The sequence below is a fragment of the Theropithecus gelada genome, chromosome 5 (assembly GCF_003255815.1).
Source record: "Theropithecus gelada isolate Dixy chromosome 5, Tgel_1.0, whole genome shotgun sequence".
Taxonomy (NCBI): domain Eukaryota; kingdom Metazoa; phylum Chordata; class Mammalia; order Primates; family Cercopithecidae; genus Theropithecus; species Theropithecus gelada.
In genome coordinates, this window is record NC_037672.1 from 142,816,300 (window position 1) to 142,841,084 (window position 24,785).

At 40.8% G+C, this 24,785-nt stretch overlaps 1 protein-coding gene across 3 annotated transcripts in view; it reads right to left on the bottom strand.

Annotated features, from left to right (window-relative positions):
* Positions 1-24,785, bottom strand: part of ZNF827 (zinc finger protein 827) — a 175,112-nt gene that overhangs the window by 57,860 nt on the left and 92,467 nt on the right. For all 3 annotated transcript variants that reach the window (XM_025386277.1, XM_025386278.1, XM_025386279.1), the window contains exons 7-8: positions 24,341-24,398; positions 7,668-7,771 (exon numbers count right to left, since the gene is read on the bottom strand). In XM_025386277.1, coding sequence (XP_025242062.1) covers positions 7,668-7,771; positions 24,341-24,398 — 162 coding nt within the window. The remainder of the gene's footprint in view (positions 1-7,667; positions 7,772-24,340; positions 24,399-24,785) is intronic.

The window sequence follows — 24,785 nt, forward strand, 5'->3', positions numbered from 1 at the left end:
TGAAGCCAGGGTCACTGCATTGCAATTTTCAAACAAATACTCTCCATCATCCATTATACATACTCAAGATTTTGGCCTTTTATAGCACTATTCATTCTCGAGGCATCTAAATAGTCTTTGCAAAAGTAAAAAAGCAACCATAGGCACTGCTGAGACCTTATAAAGGGTGTTTGGAATATTATGTGAGCACATATAAATTTGATAAATTTGCTCTGTTCAGAGGAAGAAACCAGGCCAAGGCCAAAGTGGCCACAGCCCTGGGGATAACCTATGCTTGAGAAACAAAGTCCTCAAATGGGATTTGGGTTTTGTTGAGAAGGGGTCTTGCTATGCTGTCCAGGCTGGTCTCAAACTTCCAGGCTCAAGTGATCCTCCCACTCCAGCATCCTGAATAGCTGGGATTATAGGTGTGTGCCACCACACTTGACTTGGATCTGGGTTTTATAAGGGCTTTCGGATGTTACCATTTCCCACAAAGTACAAACATGAAAGTGTTGATAATTATTTTTAATATGAAGTGACTCAACCCATCTGGGCAGACTCAAACCATATGGGCAGAGATAAAGAGGTATGGCCACACAATCACAGTTTTCTTTCTTTACCTTTGTGGCTTTCTACAGAAACTTCAGGTAAGGCATCTAAACAGGGTACACATTTCTCCTTTGGAAATGTTACCGCCCTTTAAAAAAGTATGCCTGTACTTTAGTGTGTGAACCTATAAATGCTAGTCTGTAGGCGCTGACAACTTAATTTAATTAGTTAATTATTGAGAAGAACTAACTCAGACAAATAGCTGACAGTGCCTAATGAAAGATCTTTCTCTATAACTAGTTTCTAATAGAGTCAACAGCTCCCCTTTGAAATACACCTATACTCTAAGATCAAACTAGGCTGGTGGGGGACAGATGGGGCTAACAAGGAGCACACAATCCTTAGCCTCTAATAACGTTGTCTGGATCAAGAAAATCCATAACTAGGAAACTTTCTCCCTCTAGTAAACAGCTGCGCAGACTATAGCTTATCTCCTGCAAGTTCATCAAAGAAATGCCATAAGCAGTGTGGAATAGTTTTTCGATTTGAAATGCAACAGGAAAAAGATATATCAACCTACATGTCATTAGTTTAGGGCAACCAGTTTGTGTTACAAATAGAAATGTTCCTGCAAACTAGAAGTGACATAATTGAAAAACTATTGTCATCATTATCACTGTCATAGTCTGAAGCAAATGTGCACTCCTATTAACAGCCTGAAGATGCCCACTTGGCATCTAGACCCACCTATTTGTAAATAAGCCAATTAACCTTGACAAATACTGAAATACTACCATAAGTATAGATGAATTTTCACAAAATTACCTATGTATATAATGAGTAATCAGATAAAGAAATAGAATGCCCCAGCTTCCTAAAAGCCCTTCTCATCCCCATCCCAGTCACTACGTCTCCCCAGTACTGTGTCTTTCAAGAACTACGTATGGTGACTTTTCCCTTTCCCAACTTTCACTGTAGGTGGGAGAATTTTAGTAGTAAAGCCCCTAGACTAGACTGATTGTCTACTGTGCTAGTGTATAGTTTTGGCCCTAGAAAGAAAAGGAAGGAGTCTGGGCTAAAGTTACAGTGCCATAACAGATGTGTATTAGTCTATTTTCACACTGCTATACAAATACTACCAGAGACTGGGTAATTTACAAAGAAAAGAGGTTTAATTGATTCACATCTCTCTATGGCTGGGGAGACCTCAAGAAGCACAATCATGGCGGAAAGGGAAGCAGGCACATCTTACATGGAGGCAGACAAGAGTGAGCCAATGAAGGAAGAACTGCCAAACACTTAAAACCATCAGCTCTCGTGAGAACTCACTATCATGAGAACAGCATGGGAGAAACCGTCACCATGATCCAAACACATGGGAATTACAATTCAAGATGAGATTTGGGTGGGGACACAGATCTAAACCATATCAAGATGACATAACTTTTAATACAGGGGATGTGCAAGGAGCTTGTAGACCTTCTCATCTCTTTCTGCAGGGAATTGGGCTAGGACCAAACCCAAGTTCTCCGGAATCCCAGTCTAGAAATTTTTCTTCTATGCTGCTGACTAGATCATCACTAAACAACTGAGCATTACATATTTTATCTAACTGAAAGTTTTAACACAGCTTCATAAAACCATTTCTATGAACCAGATGATCCATTAAAAACTACTGACATCCTAACTGAAAGAAACGTTCCAAGTGACTATGATATTACTAGATATCAAAGCATTAAAGGAAGAGAGTAAAGATAGAAATAGAAGAGAATAAAAGTAGAATTCTGTTAATCAACAGTAAGTACTTATAAATTATTGCAGTATCTTACTTAAAGGATTAATTTTTATTTCTAACTAAAAGAAGACGGTGCATCAGTAATACTTAAAATGCCAACAGCTGGGGTAAATGTGGGCAACACTGGGAGTTGTGCTCCTTTTGGTCAGTGTCTGGTGACACATTTTCTGACTTAGCAGGCAGCAAGATAGGGCAGAAAGAGAGAAAATGTGCTGTGCAGTTCTGGGTCTGAATTCCTGTGCTGCCCCTCCCCAACTGTATGACTTTGAACAAGTTATTAAATCTCTCTACACCTCCAGGTAGTAATTTGTAAATTGTGGATAATTCCTATATCTCAATGAGTTGTTTCCAGAATTAAAAATGAGATGACATATGTCCTGTGCCTGACAATTTAATAGATCCTTGAAAACTGCTAGCTTCTTTCTCTGTACAAAATGAATTTGTCTCATCACAAAGGAGCTCAAGTTACAAAACGATACACACCAACATCCAATGTTCTATTGTTTATCTATGACTTTGTCTAAATTGAAAAAGAATCTGCTGTGTTTGAGAATGGATTGAAGAAAATAGTTTGCTGTAATATAATCCAAGACAGCTTTATATGTGTGTCTCTCTCTCGAGGCGTGAGTCGGAAGTCTTAATACAAAGGAAGGTGACATGCACACATTGAGACATATCTTTTTAAGCCAACTGTCTTAAAGAGGTCATTCACATCTGACCAGGAGTGTGTCAGGCTGAGAGCTAGTTGCAGGTGGCACTCTAATGCAAGGCATCATTTATTCAGATTTCAGGAAAGTATATGACACAGTATATTAGATTGATAGGCAGACCAGAGAGGGGAAAATGGATCAAGAACAAGATTGGGGACAAGGCAGACAATTCCAAACCAGACTTTTGATTGAACATCAAATTCTGACTGGCATAGCAGGTCCTGAAAGAAACTAAAACTTCCCCCTGCCTATCATAAAAAGCTTGTTTTTGTGATGGGTGCTGATGTTCATCTTTTCCTGTTTGTACATTATAAACAAAACCAACAAAATGAGTTTTTTTTTTTTTTTTTTTTTTTTAATGCAAGTTAGGAAATAATGAGGAAAGGGATTGACGAATATAATTGCAGATGTGCTTTACATCATCTCACTCCAGGCTGCATCTGAAATAACACTCGGAAACATCGGGGACTCCAAACACTCGGAGAGAATTCCATGGAGACCCACATTTTCCTTCACACCCGCTCTGGTTGTGTTTTTGTTTTTTGGCTTAATACAGAGCAAACATACTGTGACTTCAAAATCATAATAACACAGAATGGAAGCTCCACATTGTTTAAAAGCAGTACTGGGATATAAATTCTTCTCTTAACAGCCTTTGCTTACAGCAAGATGATGGGAAACAGGGACAGCTGCAGGTACAATGGCAATGGGTCTTCTTTTAATACAGAATTACCCACGTGCCCCAAAAATCACCTGACCTCGTAATCTTTCTTCTATTGATGTAAATCTTGCACAAAGTGAGACAACTATAAATTAAATAAAGCACATTAAATTACACGTAGTCTGTAATTTCTATCTCCCCCATGATAGGAAAGCTCTTTTATTTCTTTTGTAAAGTCACCAGCGCAACATCACCCCCCAGGGTACATTCAGTAATCTATTTATGGCTCGAAGGATATTTTGTCCTCACATCCCTCCCGCAGAAGGTGACAGCAGTTTTTAACTCACCATTTTATTAAAGATTCCTGATGCTACCTCTGCCTAAGACATTCGCAGCAAGTGAAAATGTTAGGTCTTGGCTAACATGAGCATTCTTTAGTTCTCAGGAAAGTCAGTCTAGAAATACTGGCAACAACCGCAGCCAGGACACCGTGAAGCTCTGTGTTTATTCTGTTTCTCTGGGACGGTGGCAGCTGTGAGTTTCAGATGCCATCTGCCGAAGGCAAATGCCTAGTTAACTGTGCTATTCTCGATTTCTTCACAGTCCACAGTTCTACCAACCTCTCCCTACTTTGCAATCCCCCTCACTGCTGGCTTCCTTCTCCAACAGGCCTGAAACACAAGCACAACACACTGAGGATACCATGGATCCCCTTGGCCCAGCAGCTGTTACCCCCTAAATGATATTCTCTTCTGGCACCTCCTTACCCTGTGGTCTTAATCTGAAGGCATCTGGACTCTTCATCCTATTGGTAGAAGGGACATAACTATATACCAATGCTGTATATATTGTTGAAATAATGCTATGTATTTTCAGCATTTGCAAGGGAAATGGAACTAGGCACATTGTATCTCATTAATTATGGTCTCTACTAATTGGGAATCTGAGAGAATTCTCTGTGCTGACATTTATTTTTGCATTATCTGCTGAAAGAAGAGGTTTGCTAAGTAAATAAAGGGTAGAAAGAGTTTTTTAATAGTAATGTTTAAACTACCTAAGAGAAGATTTCTAAAGATTCTGAGGCTTTCATTTGTATACTAACAACAAATCATTTTCTACCTAGTCACTAAAGCCAGCTGTCTCTTTTCTGGCTTCCCCATTTCTGCACAGCCACTATCATTTCCTAATTCAACGTGCTTATTAGCAAAGCTAACCAGTCTTCAACCAGCCAACTCATCCTCTGTCTGCTTCTCCCACCCCACTCCTCTTTTTTCTCTCTAACTCAGGCCCTCATTAATAAAGCTGCCCTGGAACTAGAGGATCCTGGCTGGGCTCCTGTCTTTTGCCCCCAGTCCTCTCCAATGATTCAGTAATCTGCTGCCGGATTGGTCTTTCAAAAATTTCTTTTCATTTTTTCCTTTCACACTCCAATCTTATTATCCCAGATGATATGTTCTATGAGAACCCATGACTCTTATACTCCAGAACTCTAAGATCCTCAACTGTAGCGTCAGTGTCCCTGCTCCCAGCACAGAATTTAGCAGATTACTAAAATAAATGTAGATTCACAATATTAATCTGAATCCCCTGGGGGCAGATGTAATTTGGGATTCATACTTCTTTCTCATTTTAGGACCAGAACATGGTGCATAAAACACACTTTATGTAACATCCCAGTGGGCCTGGAACAACACTTCATAGTCAAGTGCACTGATAGTTCTGCAACAAAATATATAAATTTCACCCCTTGTTGCAATAAATAAGGACAGTAAATAGCCTCCCATTAGGTTTTGCTACAAAATATTTATACAAAAAAAATTTTGTTTGGTAGGGATTTTTGGATTTCAGAATTGTGATTAAGGGATTGAAGATGTATAGTAGGTATATTTATCCATGGCCACTTATCACTGTCCAGACTTGAAAGAAATAAGTTTTCTTTAAAAGTCTCCACACTGCTAACTTTGATTAATTCAGACTTCTTTTCCACAATTAGTTCAAATTATTGAGGCCATCCTTATAAAACTGTCTTCAGATTATGAGAACTTCGTGACCACAAGGTTGATCCTATCATTTTAATTTTTTTTCTAATTTTAACCCATTCCCAAAGCATTTTCACCTTGCTTATTAAAACAAAAAAAGGTCTTTTTTTTAGCTGCTTATTTTAACAAAATGTAAATGTAGTCATTTTGCTTTTCTCTACCCAAAGAAAGGCTTTAGTGAAGTACGGTGGATTGATTATCTTTCAGCAGGACGGACTTACATTTTAAAAATCTCAGTTATGCTGACCTTCTCCCCCAAATAAGAGTTAAGCTTTTAAAGTGTAAGTTCATCTAATGTCTAACATAAGTTTATCAACCAAATCACAGAAACCCCCCTCTGCACAGTTAAACATATACTGAAATCACTCTTTAGGTCAAGTTTTAACTTGACCGATAAACCCTGCTTTAAATACAGCCAAGTCAAACATTAAGCCAGCAGTGCAGGGTTTGTATATATATCATGGGATGCTGGCCGTATGGGTCACAGCATTTTGACAGGCAATTCCTAGGCAGTTATTTTGACATTAGAAAGTCACAATCCATCAAGTTAACAGCAGGGCAATAATTTTGGGACCAGCGAGATGGCTATTCAAAATGACACTGTGGGAAGTAAACAGTAGTTCCAAGAGCCCCTGTTTGAGTATGAAGACATAAACTAGGCAAAATTTCTCTCCACCTCTAGAACCAGCCATTATGTAATATGTTTTTGTGTAAGCATGTTATTTCTGGTGTTTGAATAGAAAAGCCCTGCCTGCAAAGCTAAAAAGCATGCAGGTATCTGGATTCTTTGGCTGAATGTGTGGCGATGAGAAGAAATGGAACTACCCTTATGAGACTCAAGAATCACAGTTTTCTTCCCCACCCCCATCCTCCACCGCCAGTTTGTCACAAGCCATTTCCAATGACCTGTGATACCCGAGGCCAATATTTCAGATGTTACTGAATTCTTTCTGCATTGCAAATTCATCAGTTCTCCAGTGCCCTGGGAAACAGGGCTCCTTGAGTATGTGGAGGAGACTTGGACTTTATTCTTGAAGAGGCTGCGGGGCCAACAACCCGGCTGTGAGTCCTGCCCTGCACCCAGGCGGCCCTGGTCTCCTGGACAAATGAATGTGGATGGAGGCTACCGAGTGCTGCGGAGATCCTCTCCACAGCCGGGAGGCAAGGTAGCAACTGGTAGAAGTTTCCTGGCAGCTAGATAGGTGGGTATGGGTAAGGAGTATGAACTAGAGTGCAGCGGTTCTCAGATGTTCTCATTTCACAATAACTCTGAGAACACACATGTAAGCCCTCCAGGTTGGCCATGCTGTGGATAAGGAACAGCAAGCACATCCTTCCTTCTACCCGGGAAAGGAGAAATGAAGAAAGGAAGAATGGATAAAAAACGATGTGCTGATGGCTGAGATGGCAAAATGGAGCACTGGATGGATATATGTAGATACTACGGCCAAGAAGAGAGACAAAAGTCTGGGTGGCAAGGTTTCCTCAATGAACTGTCTGGTTTCCATGCAAACTGAGGTGGTCTTTGTGGGGACCACACCCCCTAGGGTCATGACCTGCCCTACTGGGGGACTAGCACTCTCGCCACTGCCCTCCCTTATATTCCTGGCTGCCAGCCTGAAATACAATGTGTGAAGCAAATTATTTTCAGGTTATACTTCGTCATTTTAAAGAAAAAGAAATTCATTATGTGGGTGAAATATCAGCAGGTAAAGAACAATAAGCTCTTAAAGCAAAGATGAAGAGGTTTATTACTGTAAACATTTTAATAAACTTTTGTAGCTTAAATTGAGTTTCTCCTTCTTTTCTAAAACCTAGCCTTATATGAATAACTACATCCGTAAGCTGAAAGTATCTGAAAATTCACACGTTTCAGAAAAGTAATTCTTAAGCAATCAACAGCAGAAGCAAAGCCAACAATGTTTCCATACCTGGAGCTGATATTCTTCCGTGCAGCACAGATTCACTGGGCAGCAGTTCTTTTGAATTGGAGGTGAATGGTGATTGTCTAAATGTGTCTTCTGAAAAGAAAGGGCTGGGGTGGGGGAGGGGGAGTGAGGTTTAGTAAATTAAAGTTATTTAAGACACCCAGAGCACCTGGCCCCAAATACATACATACGCAATATTGGATAAGGTGGTGTTTGCAATGGTGTTCAGTGAATATAAGAAGATTGTGCTTAAAATGGAGAAAAAGAAAAGTCATTACATCAGACAAGTGCCAGCTGTACCTTCTGCCTATGGGTTTTATATTTGGGGGGAATATATGAAGCATCATCTTTGAAACACTGTTAAACCCGTAGAGGAGGACAGCTGAGCAGTACATTTTCCTCTTGCTCTATTCTCTGTGTGTGTGTTGTGCCCTGCCTGGGTTAGAATCAGAAAGGGCCTGTCTGGTTTTCCCGGTAGAGATGGAGTTGCCTTGGCTCACCCATATTCTGTCACCTGATCCCTCAGGGACCCACTGCACACATCAAGACAGATGGCTGGGGCCAGGGACCCATACACTGAAGGAAACATGTCACCGGTCCCCACAGAAATGACAACTGCAACTTGAAATTGTGTTGGTTCTGAAGGAGTTAAAGTCAGAAAACGGGGCTGCCAGAAGGGACCCGAAGGAGCTAACTCATTTAACATGAAAGAGAGGCCCTGACCTGAGTGATCCTAAGCTCCCCTAGTGACTCAGCTAGAACTAGAACTAGGGTCACCAAACATCCTGCCAGGGTTCCCCCTAAAACCATGACCATAGTGAACACAAAGGATTGGAAGTTTTTAATCAGAGGATTCTAACTCGGTCACAGGGTCCATCTTCCAGGCCTCTAAAATAAAATGTGAACAAGTACGACGATCACATATGAGAATACTAGAGTATCCATCAGAGTCCAACCTAGAAAATGGAAAGCCCTATTTATTTACAACAGAAGAAATTCAACCATAGGAACTGGGTACCCATATAGTGGAAGTTCCATGGGGTAGTAACACAGCCCAGAGATAAGAAGGGCAGGAAGCCATTGCCACCCTGAGGCTGGAGGGACAAAAGGAGGAGATAAATGGAGCCCAGGTCATGGGAGGTGGAGCACTAGAGGAGATAAATACCCAGGTTCTACCTTAAGTCCTACCCCTACCTCTCACCAGTGCCTCTGATTGGCTGAACCTTCCCAGAAAGCGGGGAGACGCAGCCAGGAGGGATCACTACCCCCAACCACTCTCCTGGGCCAGATCTCCTAGCAGATCTGGAGCAGAACAACAGACCAAGCCTAGGACTACCAGGACTAGTGCTGCTTTGCTAAACATGCCACAAGGCTATAGTTGCTATTATTCCATTTTAAAAAGAGAATGTTAAGATGAAAATGGAAGACACTTTTTTTTAAAGTAAAACATACATTGATAGATAATACAGTTTTACATGACTATGTTAGGCTAGATTTAGCACCACTTTGTATGCCATGGTTTTTCTTTGTATCTTAAACACAAAACAATTTAAATAGGCTTAAGAAGTGAACACTGGCTATAGGCTAGTAGGAAGCAGAAAGTGGGGAGAAGCAAAGGGGCAGATATGTTGCTTTCTACCAAACATCTCATAACTTGCAAGGGTGGCTAAGGCAGTGGAGGAGGGGACACAGTGTGACCACGGGGCCTGGCCTGGCCGGGGAGCCCAGGAAGGGCCTTCCTGCAAAAGCCACCATGAGCGGAATGGACAGTAGGGTCCTTAGCGTTTGTTTCAAGGAGCTGGGGAAGGTGGCCCCAGCACTGGGAGAGAGCACAGCCAGCCTGCAGAGCTGGAGGAAGGCCCATGGTGGAGGGAAATGAGGCTGGACCCTGTGTGCCATGATCATGGCTTTGTCCCAGCAGTAGTGAGGGCACTGCAGTGTCTTAGGTAAGGGGATCAGGGAACCGGACTTCAGTTTCAGAAAGCTCCATGTGGCTGCAGCAGGCAGCGCGGCCTGGGGGACTTGCAGAAGACAAGGCGTGTGGCCAGTGCAGCAGTCCAGATGGGACATGGTGATGCTAGTGGCCAACATCGCCAGCCAGCAGCGACACTTGCAGGTTGAAGAAGAGTTTAAAAGAGAGGGCTGGTCAAGACCACAGGTACATTTAAGAATAACCTTCACTTAGCTTTCTAGGTGAAGCGAGCAGAGGCTGCTGTGCTATGTGCTGGCAGTAGTCTCCTGGGTCTTGCTAAGTAGTGGCAATGGGCTAGCACTGTGTCTTCACATGCTCTCTTCAAAAGTGCAGATTCCTGCTGATGTGAGGAGTGGAGCCCTATTATCACTGAGCTGCTCAGAAGAAACTGAATTGAAAGGGAGACAATCACTGAGGGAAACAACATTCAAAATAATTTTCTACCCTGGATGCCAGCTTTATCCTGCATAGAAAAGAAGAAATTTCTTCTGAGGGAGCAGAGAATTAGAAGGGAGTGCTGCTGGATACTAAAAATGCACAACGGGGCTGCCAATGTTTCTATGGGGCAAAGAATCAATGGAGAAACTTTCAGAAGGCAAGGCAGCTTAAGGCTGGTGTAAGTCTTCGCTACAGAGAGAAGACATTAGGTTAACAGGGAATTGGTCTCAGACCAAACATGCAGCCGCCATGCTCTGCATTCGGATCCGTTCATGCCAGGAGGTAGGGAGTGTGGTGGTTTTGCAGAAAGTTTGGAATCAGAAAAATTGGGGTCTGAATTTCATATTGGTTACTTCATAGTTAAGGGACCTTTGTCCAGTCAATAACTACTCTAGCCTCAGTTTCATCACTGAAAAAGAGGTTTAACAATGCCATCTTCTAGAGGGGTGCTGTAAGGGTTCAAATGAGATGTTTCATGTTAAAGTCCTCAGTACATAGTACATGCTCAATAAAAACTAGCAACAAACACTAAGTATCTGGCACTGATTGAAGGTGCTTTGTGTGTATTAACTTCACTTGGTCCTCATAAGAACCCTATGAGAGTAGCTACCATTATTATAGCAGTCCCCCCTTATCCATGGTTTGGCTTTCTGATTTCAGTTATCCATAGTACAGTACAATAAGATAGTTTGAGAGCGAGACCATATGCACATAACTCTTAATCCAGAATAACAATACTGTTATGCAGAATATTGTTCTAACTGTCCTATTTTATTATTAGTTACTGTTGTTAATCTCTTACTAAGCCTAAATTATAAATTAAACTTTACCATATGTATGCATAGGAAAAAGCATTGTGTATATAGGGTTCAGCACTATCTGAGGTTTCCGGCAACCACCGTGGGTCTTTTTTTCTTTTTTGAGACAGAGTTTTGCTCTTGTCGCCCAGGCGGGAGTGCAATAGCGCAATCTCGGCTCACTGCAACCTCCGCCTCCTGGGTTCAAGCAATTCTCCAGCCTCAGCCTCCCAAGTAGCTGGGATTACAGGCGTGTGCCACCATGCCTGGCTAATTTTTGTATTCTTAGTAGAGATGGGATTTTGCCATGTTGGCCAGGCTGGTCTCGAACTCCTGACCTCATGTGACCTGCCTGCCTGGGCCTCCCAAAGTGCTGGGATTACAGGCATGAGCCACCGTGCCTGGCCAACCACAGTGGGTCTTGAAACATATTCCCTGTGGAGAAGGAAGGACTACTGCATTATCCCTGTTTTACAGATGTGGAGACTTAGGCACAAAGAAGTTAGGTAGTTGGTCATGCCCATGAGTTGAGCACGTTGGCTTCCACATCTGCACTCTTTCCCGCTCAGCTACACTGCCTTTCGTTGGTCCGTTAACACCTAAGGAATTTATGGACAATAGAGACCCATGAATCCTTGGAACAGATAGAGAAAAGGAAGAGAAAGAGAAAGGGGTGATGGAGGGGAGTAGGCACCAGTCATTTCAGTGTAAAGGTACTGAAGGAAGTGGAAAGACTTTTCTATTGACAAATAGAGCAAGTAAAAATAATTTTTGTCTTTATTTCCCTATAGAAGTTAAGATACGCCCCAATTTTCTAAAACTTCTGTCACTCGTGGGCCTGGTCAATTTGCAACTCTAAACATTTGCCACTGCTGTACTTACAGCTTCCGAGAGCAAGCCTGTCTCTGCTATTAACTCTAAATGAAGAAGGAAGGGTAACGAGGTCGTTAGTTGTTTGTAAGCTTCTATTTCGCCAAAGCTGTAAAGCACATGGTGGCACTATGGCTACATACACATCTGTGTATTAATCCTTCTGGTGCCCAGATTAGCTTCATGCTTCAGGAAGGAGAAAAAACTAAACTTGGAGCATGCCCTATAGAGCAGAGCTTGCTTCATGGGATTAGGTCTCCAATAACACTGGTTATTCTTAACTCTCTGCACAAGGTACTAAGAAAACAGAAGATACTCCATGTGTAACTCTGTCCCGTTCATTTTTAGAATGCTGGGTCGTATATAAGTTCTTTTTCTTCTCCTGTGCCTCACAGTGACTGTAAAGTACAGAAGCACATCCGTTCTCAGGTGACACCCAGCTTTGCGGTGGACAAAGCACTTCAGTAAGGGGTGGTGAGGCTGACACCTCGTTCATGCTGCTCAGTGACTGTCACTGTTGGCAGTGGGCAGTGGAGAGGTAAGTTCCAGGAGGCACCGGACACAGGATGAAGTGGGCTGCATCTTCCCAGGGAGTAAAACAATCCATGAAATACACTGGACTTTACGATGTGCCCCGAAGCATGTTTATGCTGTCCTCCAACTGGTAACTTCAGCCAGTCACCCACTATTCCAGAAAAGGAGCCAGTTTGTGAACACCATATAGCCCCTGCTTCTGAATCTTCACCTACCTAGACTGTAGTCATTTTATTGTGAAAAAGCCCCTCCATTCAGAAAGTAAGCCAAGGAAGTGGAAAAAAGCAAAAAAAGAGATTTCTGGTTAATATTTTTGGTAAAAAGTTGATAGAGGAGGAGGTGGAAATTAACAGCTAATGGGGGAGGGAATCGTCACTTATTTTCACTCAACAAAATCATCATCTATCACAACATATTCCCTTTGGCCCGGGTCAAAGACTGGCTACCTGGAAGACTTACATAATTCATATAAATATTCAGTAACTATTCAGTAGCAGCATCTGGAAGTTGATGGTATGGACATCAAAGAGCCCAAGCCCCCTGTTAATTTCCCTGGGTTTTGAAAATACGATCTTATACAACTTTTATCTACTTGAGTTTCTTTTCTGGATACAAGTGAAATGGCTGTGGAAAGTATATTTTGATTTTTCTCCTGTAGAAAATCTAAGGGCTAAGACATGAAGGGGCAGGGGTGTCATAGTGAGTGGACAATTCCAGGCCAGGCATGGGATGTGGGGTCAGCAGCACAGGGCTGAGAAAGGAAAAGATTTACAATAAATAATAAAACAGGCCATAAAGGATGATGGCTCTAAACAGCGATACATTCTGCTAAGTGCCTATCGTGACACCAGTATTTCCACCTTTAACACCTGACGGCCAACAGGGAGTTCTGCCTCATGCAGAAGCGAAGGCCCATCTACCTAAAACCAACCCTCCCCAAGTGCCACCACTGAAACCAAACATTACAGGGATTCTCATTTTGACAGCAACAACAAAACCAAAAGAAAAAAGAAAAGAAGGTGAGTACAGACTGTGAGAGAAAGTTCAGAAAAGACCTTGCTTTGGTAATGACACAACAGTTTTAAAGGAGCAATAGAGAAGAAACATTTTTTTTTTCTAAGAGATAGTAACTTTCAAGACTAAACTTGGGAATGACAAATAGAAAAGAAAAAGATTAAACAAAGAAAAAAAGACTGCACTGTAATGAGTTTTTACTTAGAACTCAGAAGGGACTAGATAGATGAGGGTGGCATGAAATTCTATTAAATGTAGGAGTTTCTAGCAAGTCATCCTAAAGCGGTAGTCTGACTTCTGTCTGCGCAGAGACAAATTACCTTAGTGAATTTTTTTAAAATAGTGAATCTTAGGAAAAAAAAAAATTCTTCAGTGACTTAATCAAGTAAAAGTACTCAATTATCATATATATATATTCAGCCATATATTATGTGACCTAACAGGGTTTACAGATTTCTTTCGAGAGCTGGGTGAAACATGTCTGAAAGAATCTGGGGTAATTTTTAATTTTCTTTTGCGTTACTTTAAGGAAATTTTTAAAACAAGTTATCTCACTTAGATATATGTCTGAGAAACTATATATTGCAAAAAGAGAGCTGAAGTCCCAGTGTGGGGTAAAACAGTTCTGTGGGAACCAACGTGTTCAGCATGTTCTCTCTCTAACTGCTACCTGCTCCCCAGCCGACCTCAGCCCCTGGGCCCCTCACCAGGTGGTTTTCTGTCCTTCCTGGTAACAGTGTCTTCCTCCTCTCTACTCAGACCCAGTTGTTAAGCCACTGCAATACTGGTTTTCCATGTTGATACATCATGTTATTTTTTAAGAACTGAAATGCCATAGATTTGTCCAAAATCACTGAGCCAGTATTTTAAAAACTCTGACCTCTGAATCACTTAGACCTTGAGAAACCCTCCAGGAGTGACACACGGCATTAACATTTTGAAGTGAACAGGAAGCAGTAGTTGAGAAAACAGTTTTCCATGTCTCCAAAAGCCACAAGAAAAGGCAGGCAATAGACCAAGGTTATGTCAAGAATTAATCTGACTTTAGTTCAAAAATATTTTGAATATGTGAAATATGCATGTTACAGAATTAAAATGGATACAGGTAACTTGCATATGGGATCTCCATATCTATGTTTCATATAATGAAACTGAAGGAAATGAGAACAAACCGGAAATGTTTTCTTTGAACAAAAACTAGAGCTTGCTAATAATAACAGATTACAGGCCTTGCCAAAGGACAAAAGAGGTGTTTTTTTTTTTTTTTTTTTTAATGCTTCTTAAACATATCAAATAAGAAAGGTGGGTTTATCCAAAGATAAGGAATAAAGGAAATCTTTGTATTAGTTATAACTATCTCCTCAACATTTCCTCAAGCACTTTAAGGTGAGAAGACATTCTTCGAAAAGCTGGAACAGCTTACATGAAAATAAGCTCACAACTCAAAAACAAAAACACTTTATTTTTACATATTTCACTTTCTGAAAATATCAAATAACAGTATTTCATTTTCAACTTAATTTTCATGATTAACGCAGTTTTCTTCACTTTAGTGATTTTGTTTTTCTCAAATATTACTTCCTTTTATTTGCTAATAATTTAAAATAATAGATGCTTAACATTTCTTTTTATATATTTATATATGTACATGTTGTGTAACATATTTATAAGTAATTGTATTTGAAATATATTAACTGCTTAGTTCTACATATTTTTGTAAAAGAATTTCAAACACTTTAAAAAATAAAATGTAAACACTCTATACAGTTGCATCAGTATATGTGAAATATAGAAGAAAACCCTGATACAGTCCTTTTGTTCTGCAGTAGCAATCACTCCATGTGGCCTAGGACCATGTGTGGTCTTCCTAACTTCCTCATTTTCATTTTGAATAAGCAGTTGTATAGCTGTTGCTTCTGAAATGTGCCCAGATATTAACATGTTACCTATAACAGTCAGGGCCAGTTGTCTTACTAACATTCTTACAGTCAATTAAAAAGGTAATCCATAATGAAAGAAAAGTTTTCATGGTACATTGCCCTTTGAACATTGCCCTTCCCTTTTCAATACCACAGAAATGGGAACCCCTGTTCCTAAGGGATTTTATTTATTGTAATGAAAAGGACCCTGGGTGGCAGGTTAGGGAATGTGGGGGTGGACAAGAGTGCCCAAGATTAAAAATGACTGTGAGTCTCTGCCCTGAAGACAACCCCGACCATCTGAAAGAGAAAATTCCTTATTTGACCATACAAGGGACATAACAAGGACCTCCTGTGGCCCCAGCGGGTTAGGCCTGAAAACTCAGTCATTGATCATGTTGGGCTCACACATTTTCAAAGAGAGGGGCTGTTGTGAATAAAACTTGGATTATTCCTATACATTCGCAAGTTTCAGCTGGGACATTTATCTAAAAATTGAGGCTGGCATTGCAGATTCAGTGGGTTTCTAAATGGGCCTGTGGGCAGAGGGGACTCAAGTGTACTCCATCACTCTACAAGCATATAGGCAGCAGATTTTCTTCTTTAATTTTTGGAGATGACAAGGCAGCTAAGCTGGGTTTCCTCTCCTCCAGTTCCGTTTATGCGGCTGCACACTTGGCTGGGGCCAATGAAACAGAAACTTTACAGCAATGAAAAACTAAAGGTGTTGTTAATTTTGTAAGATGTGAAAGAGTATCATGGAAAATCTCCTTACTTTTCAGAGATATATACCAAAGAATCTGGGAATGAATGTTTGATATCTGGGATGTGACTTAAAATACAGGAGGAAAAAGGACTGGTAAACCAAGTGTGGCAAAATGTTGATACATGTTCAATATGGGTGATGGGAATATAGTGATTCATTATCTTATTCTTTCTATTTTGGTAAAAACATTTCATAATAATAAAAAATCAATAGCAACAACTAAACAAAAAATCCAACCTAGACAAGCCACCAAACAGAGTAAGAAATGACAGTAAAAGAAAATACAAGACTGTACATGGTGGCTCACTCCTGTAATCCCAGCACTTTGGGAGACCGAGGCAGGAGGATCACTTGAGTCCAGAAATTCGAGAACAGCCTGGGCAACATGGCAGAAACCCCGTCTCTACAAAAAATACAAAAATTAGCTGAGCGTGGTGGTGCATGCCTGTAGTCCCAGTTACGTGGAAGGCTGAGGTGGGAGGATCACTTGAGCCCAGGAAGTAGAGGCTGCAGTGAGTGGAGATTGTGCCATTGCACTCCAGCCTGTGCGACAGGGCAAGACCTTGTCTCAAAAAAAACCAACCAAACAAACAAACAAAAAAACACACACATACACACACACACACACACACGAGCAAATACCAATGTCTCCCCATAAACAAAATGCTTAAGAGCACTAGGAATCAATAAATGAAAGACTTTAAATGGAAGATATAATTTTATACCCTTCAATCATTAAAAAATTTTAATGATAAGCACAGAGTTGGTCAGGCCTTTGAAACATTCTGTCTCCCTCTGTCTCTGTCTCTCATGAAAACTGTTAGAATTGCAGATTCCATCTTTTTAAAAGTCATTTTGACAATTTGTACCAATAGCCTGAAAAATGTGAATACTGTTTTGAGTCATTTTATCCCACCATTGTTTATATTAACAATTTTTTGGGGGGGACCCTTGATATCCAATAACAAGGGACTGATTAAATAAATTGTAATGCAGACAAACACTGAATACTATGGAAACATTAAAAGAATAACATTAAGAACGTCCATGGAAAAATGGACAATCTTATATATTGCTATGTGAAAACAGAAGATTATAAAACGGTATAGGTAGTAGGATTCAGTTATACATATATAAATATATACTTATAAATATGAATTTATACATATATAAATGAAAAAAAAAAAATCCAGCAAGGATACACACCACCAACTTAGCAGTGGCTGTCTCTAGGTAGTAGGACTAAAAATACATTTTCTTTATGTGCTCCTATATTATCTGGAAATAAGATACTTTTAAAAGTTAAAAACAACTATTACATTTTACTGTTTAGGATCCTTTACTTTGGAAAAGACTCGGTCTTTTAAAGAGAAAGCTCTGAGGGACAGTTGTAAAAGACACAGGCAGAAACAACTGCATCTCAGTTATGACCCTCAGTATCAGTCTGCTTCAGTTTCAGAAGTCTGACAGCTATGGAAGGAAGAGGTTGTATGCAATATTGTAGAAAAAAAGTAGAGCATCTTAGGAAAATATAACGTATTGTTCATGTTTAGTATTTTCTTCTTTGAAAAGTATAAATGCTTCCTATTTCAGGTTGTCTTAAAGGTGGGCCAACATGTATAACCTAACACCAAGTTTTCAAGGAACAAGTTCCTGTTGCTGCTGCTCTAGCATTCATGCACTGTGGAGCCAGGAAACTTCTCGGGACAAGGAGCACAATGCCAGGCCTTGTCGAGGGCTGCTGCAGTGGAGAGGCCAGACCGGGGGAGCCAGAGCCAACCACAGACCAAGGAAGTGAACCCTGCACGTCCGGATACTCGAAATGTCAGCTTGTGGAGGATCTCCCGCAGGAATCTGACTTTATACACAAACAAAGACGAAGAGCTTTCTGCTGAGGTGAGCTGAGAACGGATGAACTTTGTCTTCTCTGCAGTGACGCAAGCCTCTGTCATGTGGAAGTTACAGATGATGCTAGTGAAATGTGGATCATCTCCTGGCCCACCACATCATGCAAGAGGGCTGCTTCGCAGAGGTCAACCCTTGAAAGACTTGATACATTTCTAGTAACAATCCTGAAGATACTCTTGAGAGAAAATTCCAGATAAGAACAGCACCTAAGCCACACATACTTTTTGGTTATATCTTTCTTGCATAACCTACCAAAGGTAGCTAGAGGAGAACACAGTCTCTGGATGTCCACTGACAGAGACTTACCAATTTAAACTTCATTCCTGACTATTAGGAGTCATAAAAACAAGAGAGAATACTATTGCAAGCCAGTAGAAATAAAGACAGGAGTGTCCATGAGAAATGAAAAGAAAGGCACAGCCCTCTTCAGATCCTGAAATGGAGATTTAAATTTGCCTCTTAAGAGTAACACAACACTGAACCATTCTAGAAGCATATTGTTCAATATAACATTTCAGTATAGATGTCACGAACGGAGGAAAAATGGTAGAGGGCAAATATCTACAGGACAATGGAGTAAAGGAATAGAACAAAGAACTGAGAAATGGCTTGGTGAAATGGGAAGGAAAAACAAATGCAAATGGCAACAATGCATGAAGTAATTTCAGGCCGTGTGTGTGTGTGTGTGTGTGTGTGTGTGTGTCTCCATTGTTTTCAAGGGTCAGTTCTAATTTCTTTGAAAAATAGAAACTCAAAGATAAACAGCAAAGAATGCCACTGAAAAGACTCTCAAGTCAGCATGTGTGTCAGCGCAGCTGCAGATAGTGGTGTAGGCTGTGCACTGCACAAAAGCACCACATCTAGAGGGGCATGATTAACGTCACAGACATCAGATTTATTGTGACAATATTCCAGTAGATGGCAGCGTACTAAGGGAGGGAGTCTTTAAAATGTACGATGGTGCCATGAGGCCCCAAAACAGCCTTGGCTTCACCATAAAGAAATAAATGTCCTAACTGAAGGGACTCTATGAAATTAGTAGCAATTTCCATTCTTTAGAAATAGCATGCTCATTACATTTAATTTTAAAGTCACAACATGTAAAGGGTAAAGAGAATATATGGAGACCTCTTTAGATCTCAATTTCATTTGCTCTGTTTCTGGTTTCTTTTCTTAATTGCTTCTGTCTAATTCAGTGTTCTCTAAAAGCAATATTTTCCCTTTTTAAGGTAATATAGTATTATTCTCTTACTCCTACCGAAGAACTGAAAGGGGAAAATTGTGCAAATTGAGGCAGCACATCATGCTTTTACAAATTTGTGCAATTTCTATTACTGAATCATAAATATTTAAGGACACGCATCCGAACCATCACAAAGGAAAATTCTACATTGGATGATTCCAAGTGAATATGTCTTTTAGTAAACACTATGTGCCATTATCTAAATCACAGAAAAATAGCCTGCATTTCAAATTCTGAAAATTGGGCAAATTAAATATTGGTCTGCACAGCATGGTATGAGTCTATCTTTCTCTGATTTTCCCACTTCTGCTTTTTGTCTAGTAATGGAGAAAAGAACAATTCAGGCAAACTCTTCCTTGTTTTTGGAACGAAGCAAGCCAGGTGTGAGAACGTATTTCTTATAGGCCTGCAATCTTATACCCCCATGGACACTGAATTATTAATGGGGAAAAGAGAGAACAAATAACCAAGAGAGGGTTCTTGGCAGCCATTGTTTGAAGTTCATGGTGTTACACAACATCGAGCATGTCCAATTCACCTGCCAGGAGCTATCTGATTCTTACTCTAGGGTTCCATTTTCCTATTTCGATCTTATCCAGCATCTGGCTGGGTGATGGTCCATGTCAAAGGATGTAGATCTTCTTTTTATTCCATTAAACTTTGAGATCTGATTATGATATCATGCCTCATGTATTTTCATCTACCAAATGATCATAATAGCTAGTTATCTGCTCCCTGCAGAACCTAGGCTTGTGCTGGGAAAGGAAATAGAAAAATCAGGATTTTATTAGTCTGAAATGTTCGGTCCTTCTGTTCTCATGGGTCTGGCCGGGACACTCTCCTCATCTCATTTGTCGGATAGAGTGGCATTAAGAATACTCAGTCCACACACTATCTCAAAGGAGACCCACAGCTTCTTTACACTTGGATTGAATTTTCTAGACTCTGAGGTTAAACAGGGAAAGAGACTGCTGTTTTAGCATTTACGGTGAAGTTCCATCTAAAGGACTGATTCAATGGGAAGTGCCCCGATGAGGACACAAACAAGGGTGGAGGGACAGGGTCAAGGCATTGGTGAGCAGGACCACATGATTCAATCATTTCAGCTGCTAAGTAGATTGATTTTTCTGCCTGGCTACATGGTGTGCCTTGGTGGATTGTTTTTCTCTTTTACTTTTGGGAAGATTTTCGTAATTTAAGCAGCTGAGTCTAAGTTCTTAGGATTAAAAAAAAGGGGATTCTCAAATCAGTTCTTAAAATGATGTCTGGGATTTGCTTCAAAATAATCTACAGGGAGGGGGAATTAGAGGAGGGAGATAGATAAAAATATCATAAAGCATTAATTGATGACTGTTGGATTGGATGACAGATACTTCTGTATATGTTTGAAATTTTCCATTATAAGAGTTTTTAAAAATGAGGTAGAGACCCAGTGATCCAGAAACTTGGTAGTTACTAGTTTCAACCTTAGCTTCACCTAAACCCCTTTAAAAAATCGCTAACAAAGAATGTTGTCTCCCATCATTTTCACTCTCCTTACCTACCCATCCTATAACAGAGGTATTAACAAGGGGCAGAGTTGCCACTGGACAGGTGTGAGAAGGGAGGATTTGATGATGAGGAAAGTGCAGTCACCAACCCTTATGGGATGGAGAGTTAACAGCACATATCCATGGACTTCGTGTTCTCTTGGTGCAGGACACGGGCATCAGCACTCCCATGACTCACTGGCAAGCACGTATTGGAACGCCAAGCTACAGAGTGTTTCCTCTTGGGTTGCTACACTTTTCCTTAGTCTTGTGGTTGAAATGAGCATCAAGATAAATAATGATAAACAATTGTGAGGGAAGCTGTGGGTTTATAAAAGGCAGGGATAGGATCAGCTCCTTTCTTCAGTTTTGTGTCTCTTCTCCCCACCTCATGTCCTTGGATATCCAGACGCTAGGATCAGGAGATTCTAGGCATTTACCAGCATGAGAAAGGCAAGGGAAGGCTTGATCTCCGTGCTGTGCTGAGGCTGGCATCCCAGGCCTGCCCTTTACAAATGAAACTACCTTAAGTATACCTAGCTACCCTCAAAGTGCGAAAAATTCTGAACTTGATTCCAATCATGAACTGTCCTTCTGAATAGTCAGTGTCTTCTAGGAAATCAAACACAGAAGATATGATTACTAAATAAACACTCCATTAGTACTTAAAAATCTGAAGATACAGAAATTCAGAGGTTTGATGTAAATCTTTTTGAAATGTATCACAAATCACACCTTAAAGCATAGTCCACACACTGATCTTGTATGTGCAAAGTAAGAGTTCCTTCTAAAACAGGAGTCCGGAAAGAAGAGAGAAAGTTGGCATTGTTTTTTCTGTCTCTGATTATCAGTTAACTGAGGTTAAAGAGGATTTCTTGGCATAAAGATTTGATTCTATTCCACCTGCAATAATAAGGCGAGAGGTAAAAAAGAGATCTATTTATGGATAGGCTAATCAAGCAAGTTGCCTCTACTCAAAGGAAAAAATAAAAATAAAAAACACAACGAGGACTTTGTAGAACTGTAAGCCAAAAATTCCTTAACACTGATTTCTAAACACCATATAATGCTGGGGGCTCACAGGAAGAACCTCTTCCTTCGCTTTGGGCAAAAGCTCTAATTCGGATTTCCTCTTACTCATAATCTCCCAGCAAGAGGAGAATTTAAGGATTGCATCATTTTTGCCAAATGGTTAAATTTCTTTTTTTTTTCTCCTCTATCCTATAATCATGCTTCAGCTCCAGCCAAGGCAGTTTAGGCTTGAGGCACATTAAAGTCCTTGTATGGAGCCAATTTGGGGCCTCCTCTTACCTCTTTCCAGAGAACACCTGAAAAGCATAAAATAATATGGTCTTGCAGCACATCTTTTTATTGTATATTATGTAATCTTAAAGAGCCAGCAGAAACCTCCATAGATCATGCTAGTGGGGTCCTGCCCACATCCTCCCTCCAGCAGTAGTGCACCCACCCTGGAGTTGCTGTAAGTGTTGCCTGACAACTATAAGTGAGAACTGCTGTCCCCATTGGAACCCCCTAACGCCGGAGGTTATACATCCCCTGCAGAGGATTAATTGAAGCTAGTGAATCTTCCTGGGGGATGGAGCTGAAGTTACAAACCAGCTAAAACCACACCCTTGCTCTCAGCTCCTTCTCCTTCTTCCCTCTTCTGCCCCCATCACCTCCTTGCAGGTTCCTCTGAGAGCATTCCCTCAGTAAAGCACTTCCACGAGAATCTCCATCTCTAGGGGACTTAACCTATAACACTTCAAGAATCCTATAGCAGCAAATTAAAATGAATATTTATTACTTTTAGTCTGCTGTCTTTCAATGTCTACTAATCTAGCCAATTTCATCAATGTTTAGACCCACAGACACAAGCAATATACTAAATAGCTTTAAGGTTAGATGTAGGAGGGGGCAGGATGGACTCCATGGGAGCTCACATCTCCTATTTGGGCATCAAACTTAATATACAAAATAGCCTTTCCATTCCCCGAAAGCCATTTCTCAATACAATCTGCAGTCCAACTTCCTAGTCTCATTTTCTATCTGAATACTTATATACAGACACAACACTAATATATACCACTCTTCTGTTCTATTAGAACGAGGTTCCTTTCCCTAATACTATATAAACCCAGTGTGAGCCGATCACGGTGGCTCACCCCTGTAATCCCAGCACTTTGGAAGGCCAAGACAGGCACATAGCTTGAGCTCAGGAGTTTGAGACCAGCCTGGGCAACATGGCAAAACCCCATCCTTACAAAAAATACAAAAATCAGCAGAGGATGGTGGCACACGCCTGTAGTTCCAGCTACTCGGGAGGCTGAGATGGGAGGATGACTTGAGCCTGCAAAGTGGAGGCTGCAGTGAGCCACAACTGGGCCACTACACTCCAGACTGGGAAACAGAGTGACACAGTCTCAAAAAAAATAAAATACAATAAAAATAAATAAATAAATAGAATAAACCCAGTGTGAGGCAAGCTGGCTCTGTTTTAATTGCTCTTTGAAATTTGACATTCCTAACCTCCAATTAATGGAATTTTTTTTTTAAACCTCAGGTTCAAGTTTAAATGAGTACTGTCCACAGGCCTGATAATGCTGTGAGGTCAATTAATAACACATCAGAAAGAAAAATATCATTTACCTTTTGTTGCAAGAAAATTAGAAACAAAACCCAGCAACTGTTCCCATCAGAAAGAATCTTTCTCTGTTTACTCAGGAAAGCAAAGTTCCTTGATTTTAAGACTCCTTGGTAGCTCCCAGCTAGTTCCCACTGTTCCTAGTTATTCATCCTAAAAGTGTGTATTGCTCTTGATCATCCTGTAAAGCTCATATCTTGGGCTAACTCAGAAATTGGAGGGAGGTTTGAAAGTGGAGAACGCTCCTTCAAAGGTGGAGAATGCATTTCCCCTGAGCTCCTTGTCTGCAGTGGTGGGGTTTTCACCTGCTGGCTCTCGCCTACAACGTTTCCGGTTTGGGTGGACTTCAAGGCTCCATGGGAGCAGCAGCACTGGCTGGTCCTCCTCTCCTCACAATGGCAGATGGACAGTGGGCAGCCTACATTGGCTGACCTCCTTAGACTGCCTTTGGCAAGTGGAAAACTCCCTTGTCCACAGTGGTGAATGATATCAATTTTCTTGCAATTTTTTAAAAGCATTATCTTTTTTCTTCTTTTAAAATCTTTGCCTTCCAAATAATGCTGGGAGGTTAAAAAAAAAAAAAGTTGGGATATCCTTGGTGACAAATTATCAGCCTATAGTCACAGAGGCAGTCAGGAGCAGGGTTGCAATAAGACAGAAAGAGGCCTTCGTGAGATACAGACCCAGCCCCGAGTCCTAGCTGAGCCACCCAGCTCAACTCTCAGGCCAAGACACTTCTGCAGAGAGGATGATAATAACATCTACTTCACAAAATTATTGTCAGGAATACAAAACAATAACATACAGAAAATTTCCCAGCAAAGTGACACCTATTAGATGTTTAGTAAATATTAGTGGTCTTCCTCCTTTACTTCTGTATTGTTTCTACCAACCGAGAAATTTTGGTAGAAAATGGTGGTAAAGGGTGTGACTCCTTTGAACCCAGTGGGAGAAAGAGGTTTGGGGAGCAACGTTCAACATGTAGTACGGGCTGGTGGCCCACAAAGGGTGTTCTGGAGGAACGCCACACAAAGTCGCCTACCTGGTGGTGGTCCGGATGGTGTTTTCTTTTGTATGATTGTGCTCTTTGCTCACTTTTTCTGTAAGGAGAAAGAATGAAACATATACCTCTTAGGTTGTTCTCACTCAACTTGCATCTTTTAGCTTTAAGCAGAAAAACCCTCAACATTTCTCTTTTTCCTCTGTGGTTTCCTTTTGATTTCTTTTTTAAACATCCAGATCCTCCCCATCTTACTGGAAAAGACAATCATTAAAAGCATGTCGATAGTATCCATAAAAATATTTTATTAAAAACCAATCAGGCAGGGCGCAGTGGCTCATGCCTGTAATCCCAGCACCTTGGGAGACCGAGGTGGGTGGATCACGAGGTCAGGAGATCGAGAGCATCCTGGCTAACACAGTGAAACTCCGTCTCTACTAAAAATACAAAAAATTAGACGGGCATAGTGGCGGGTGCCTGTATTCCC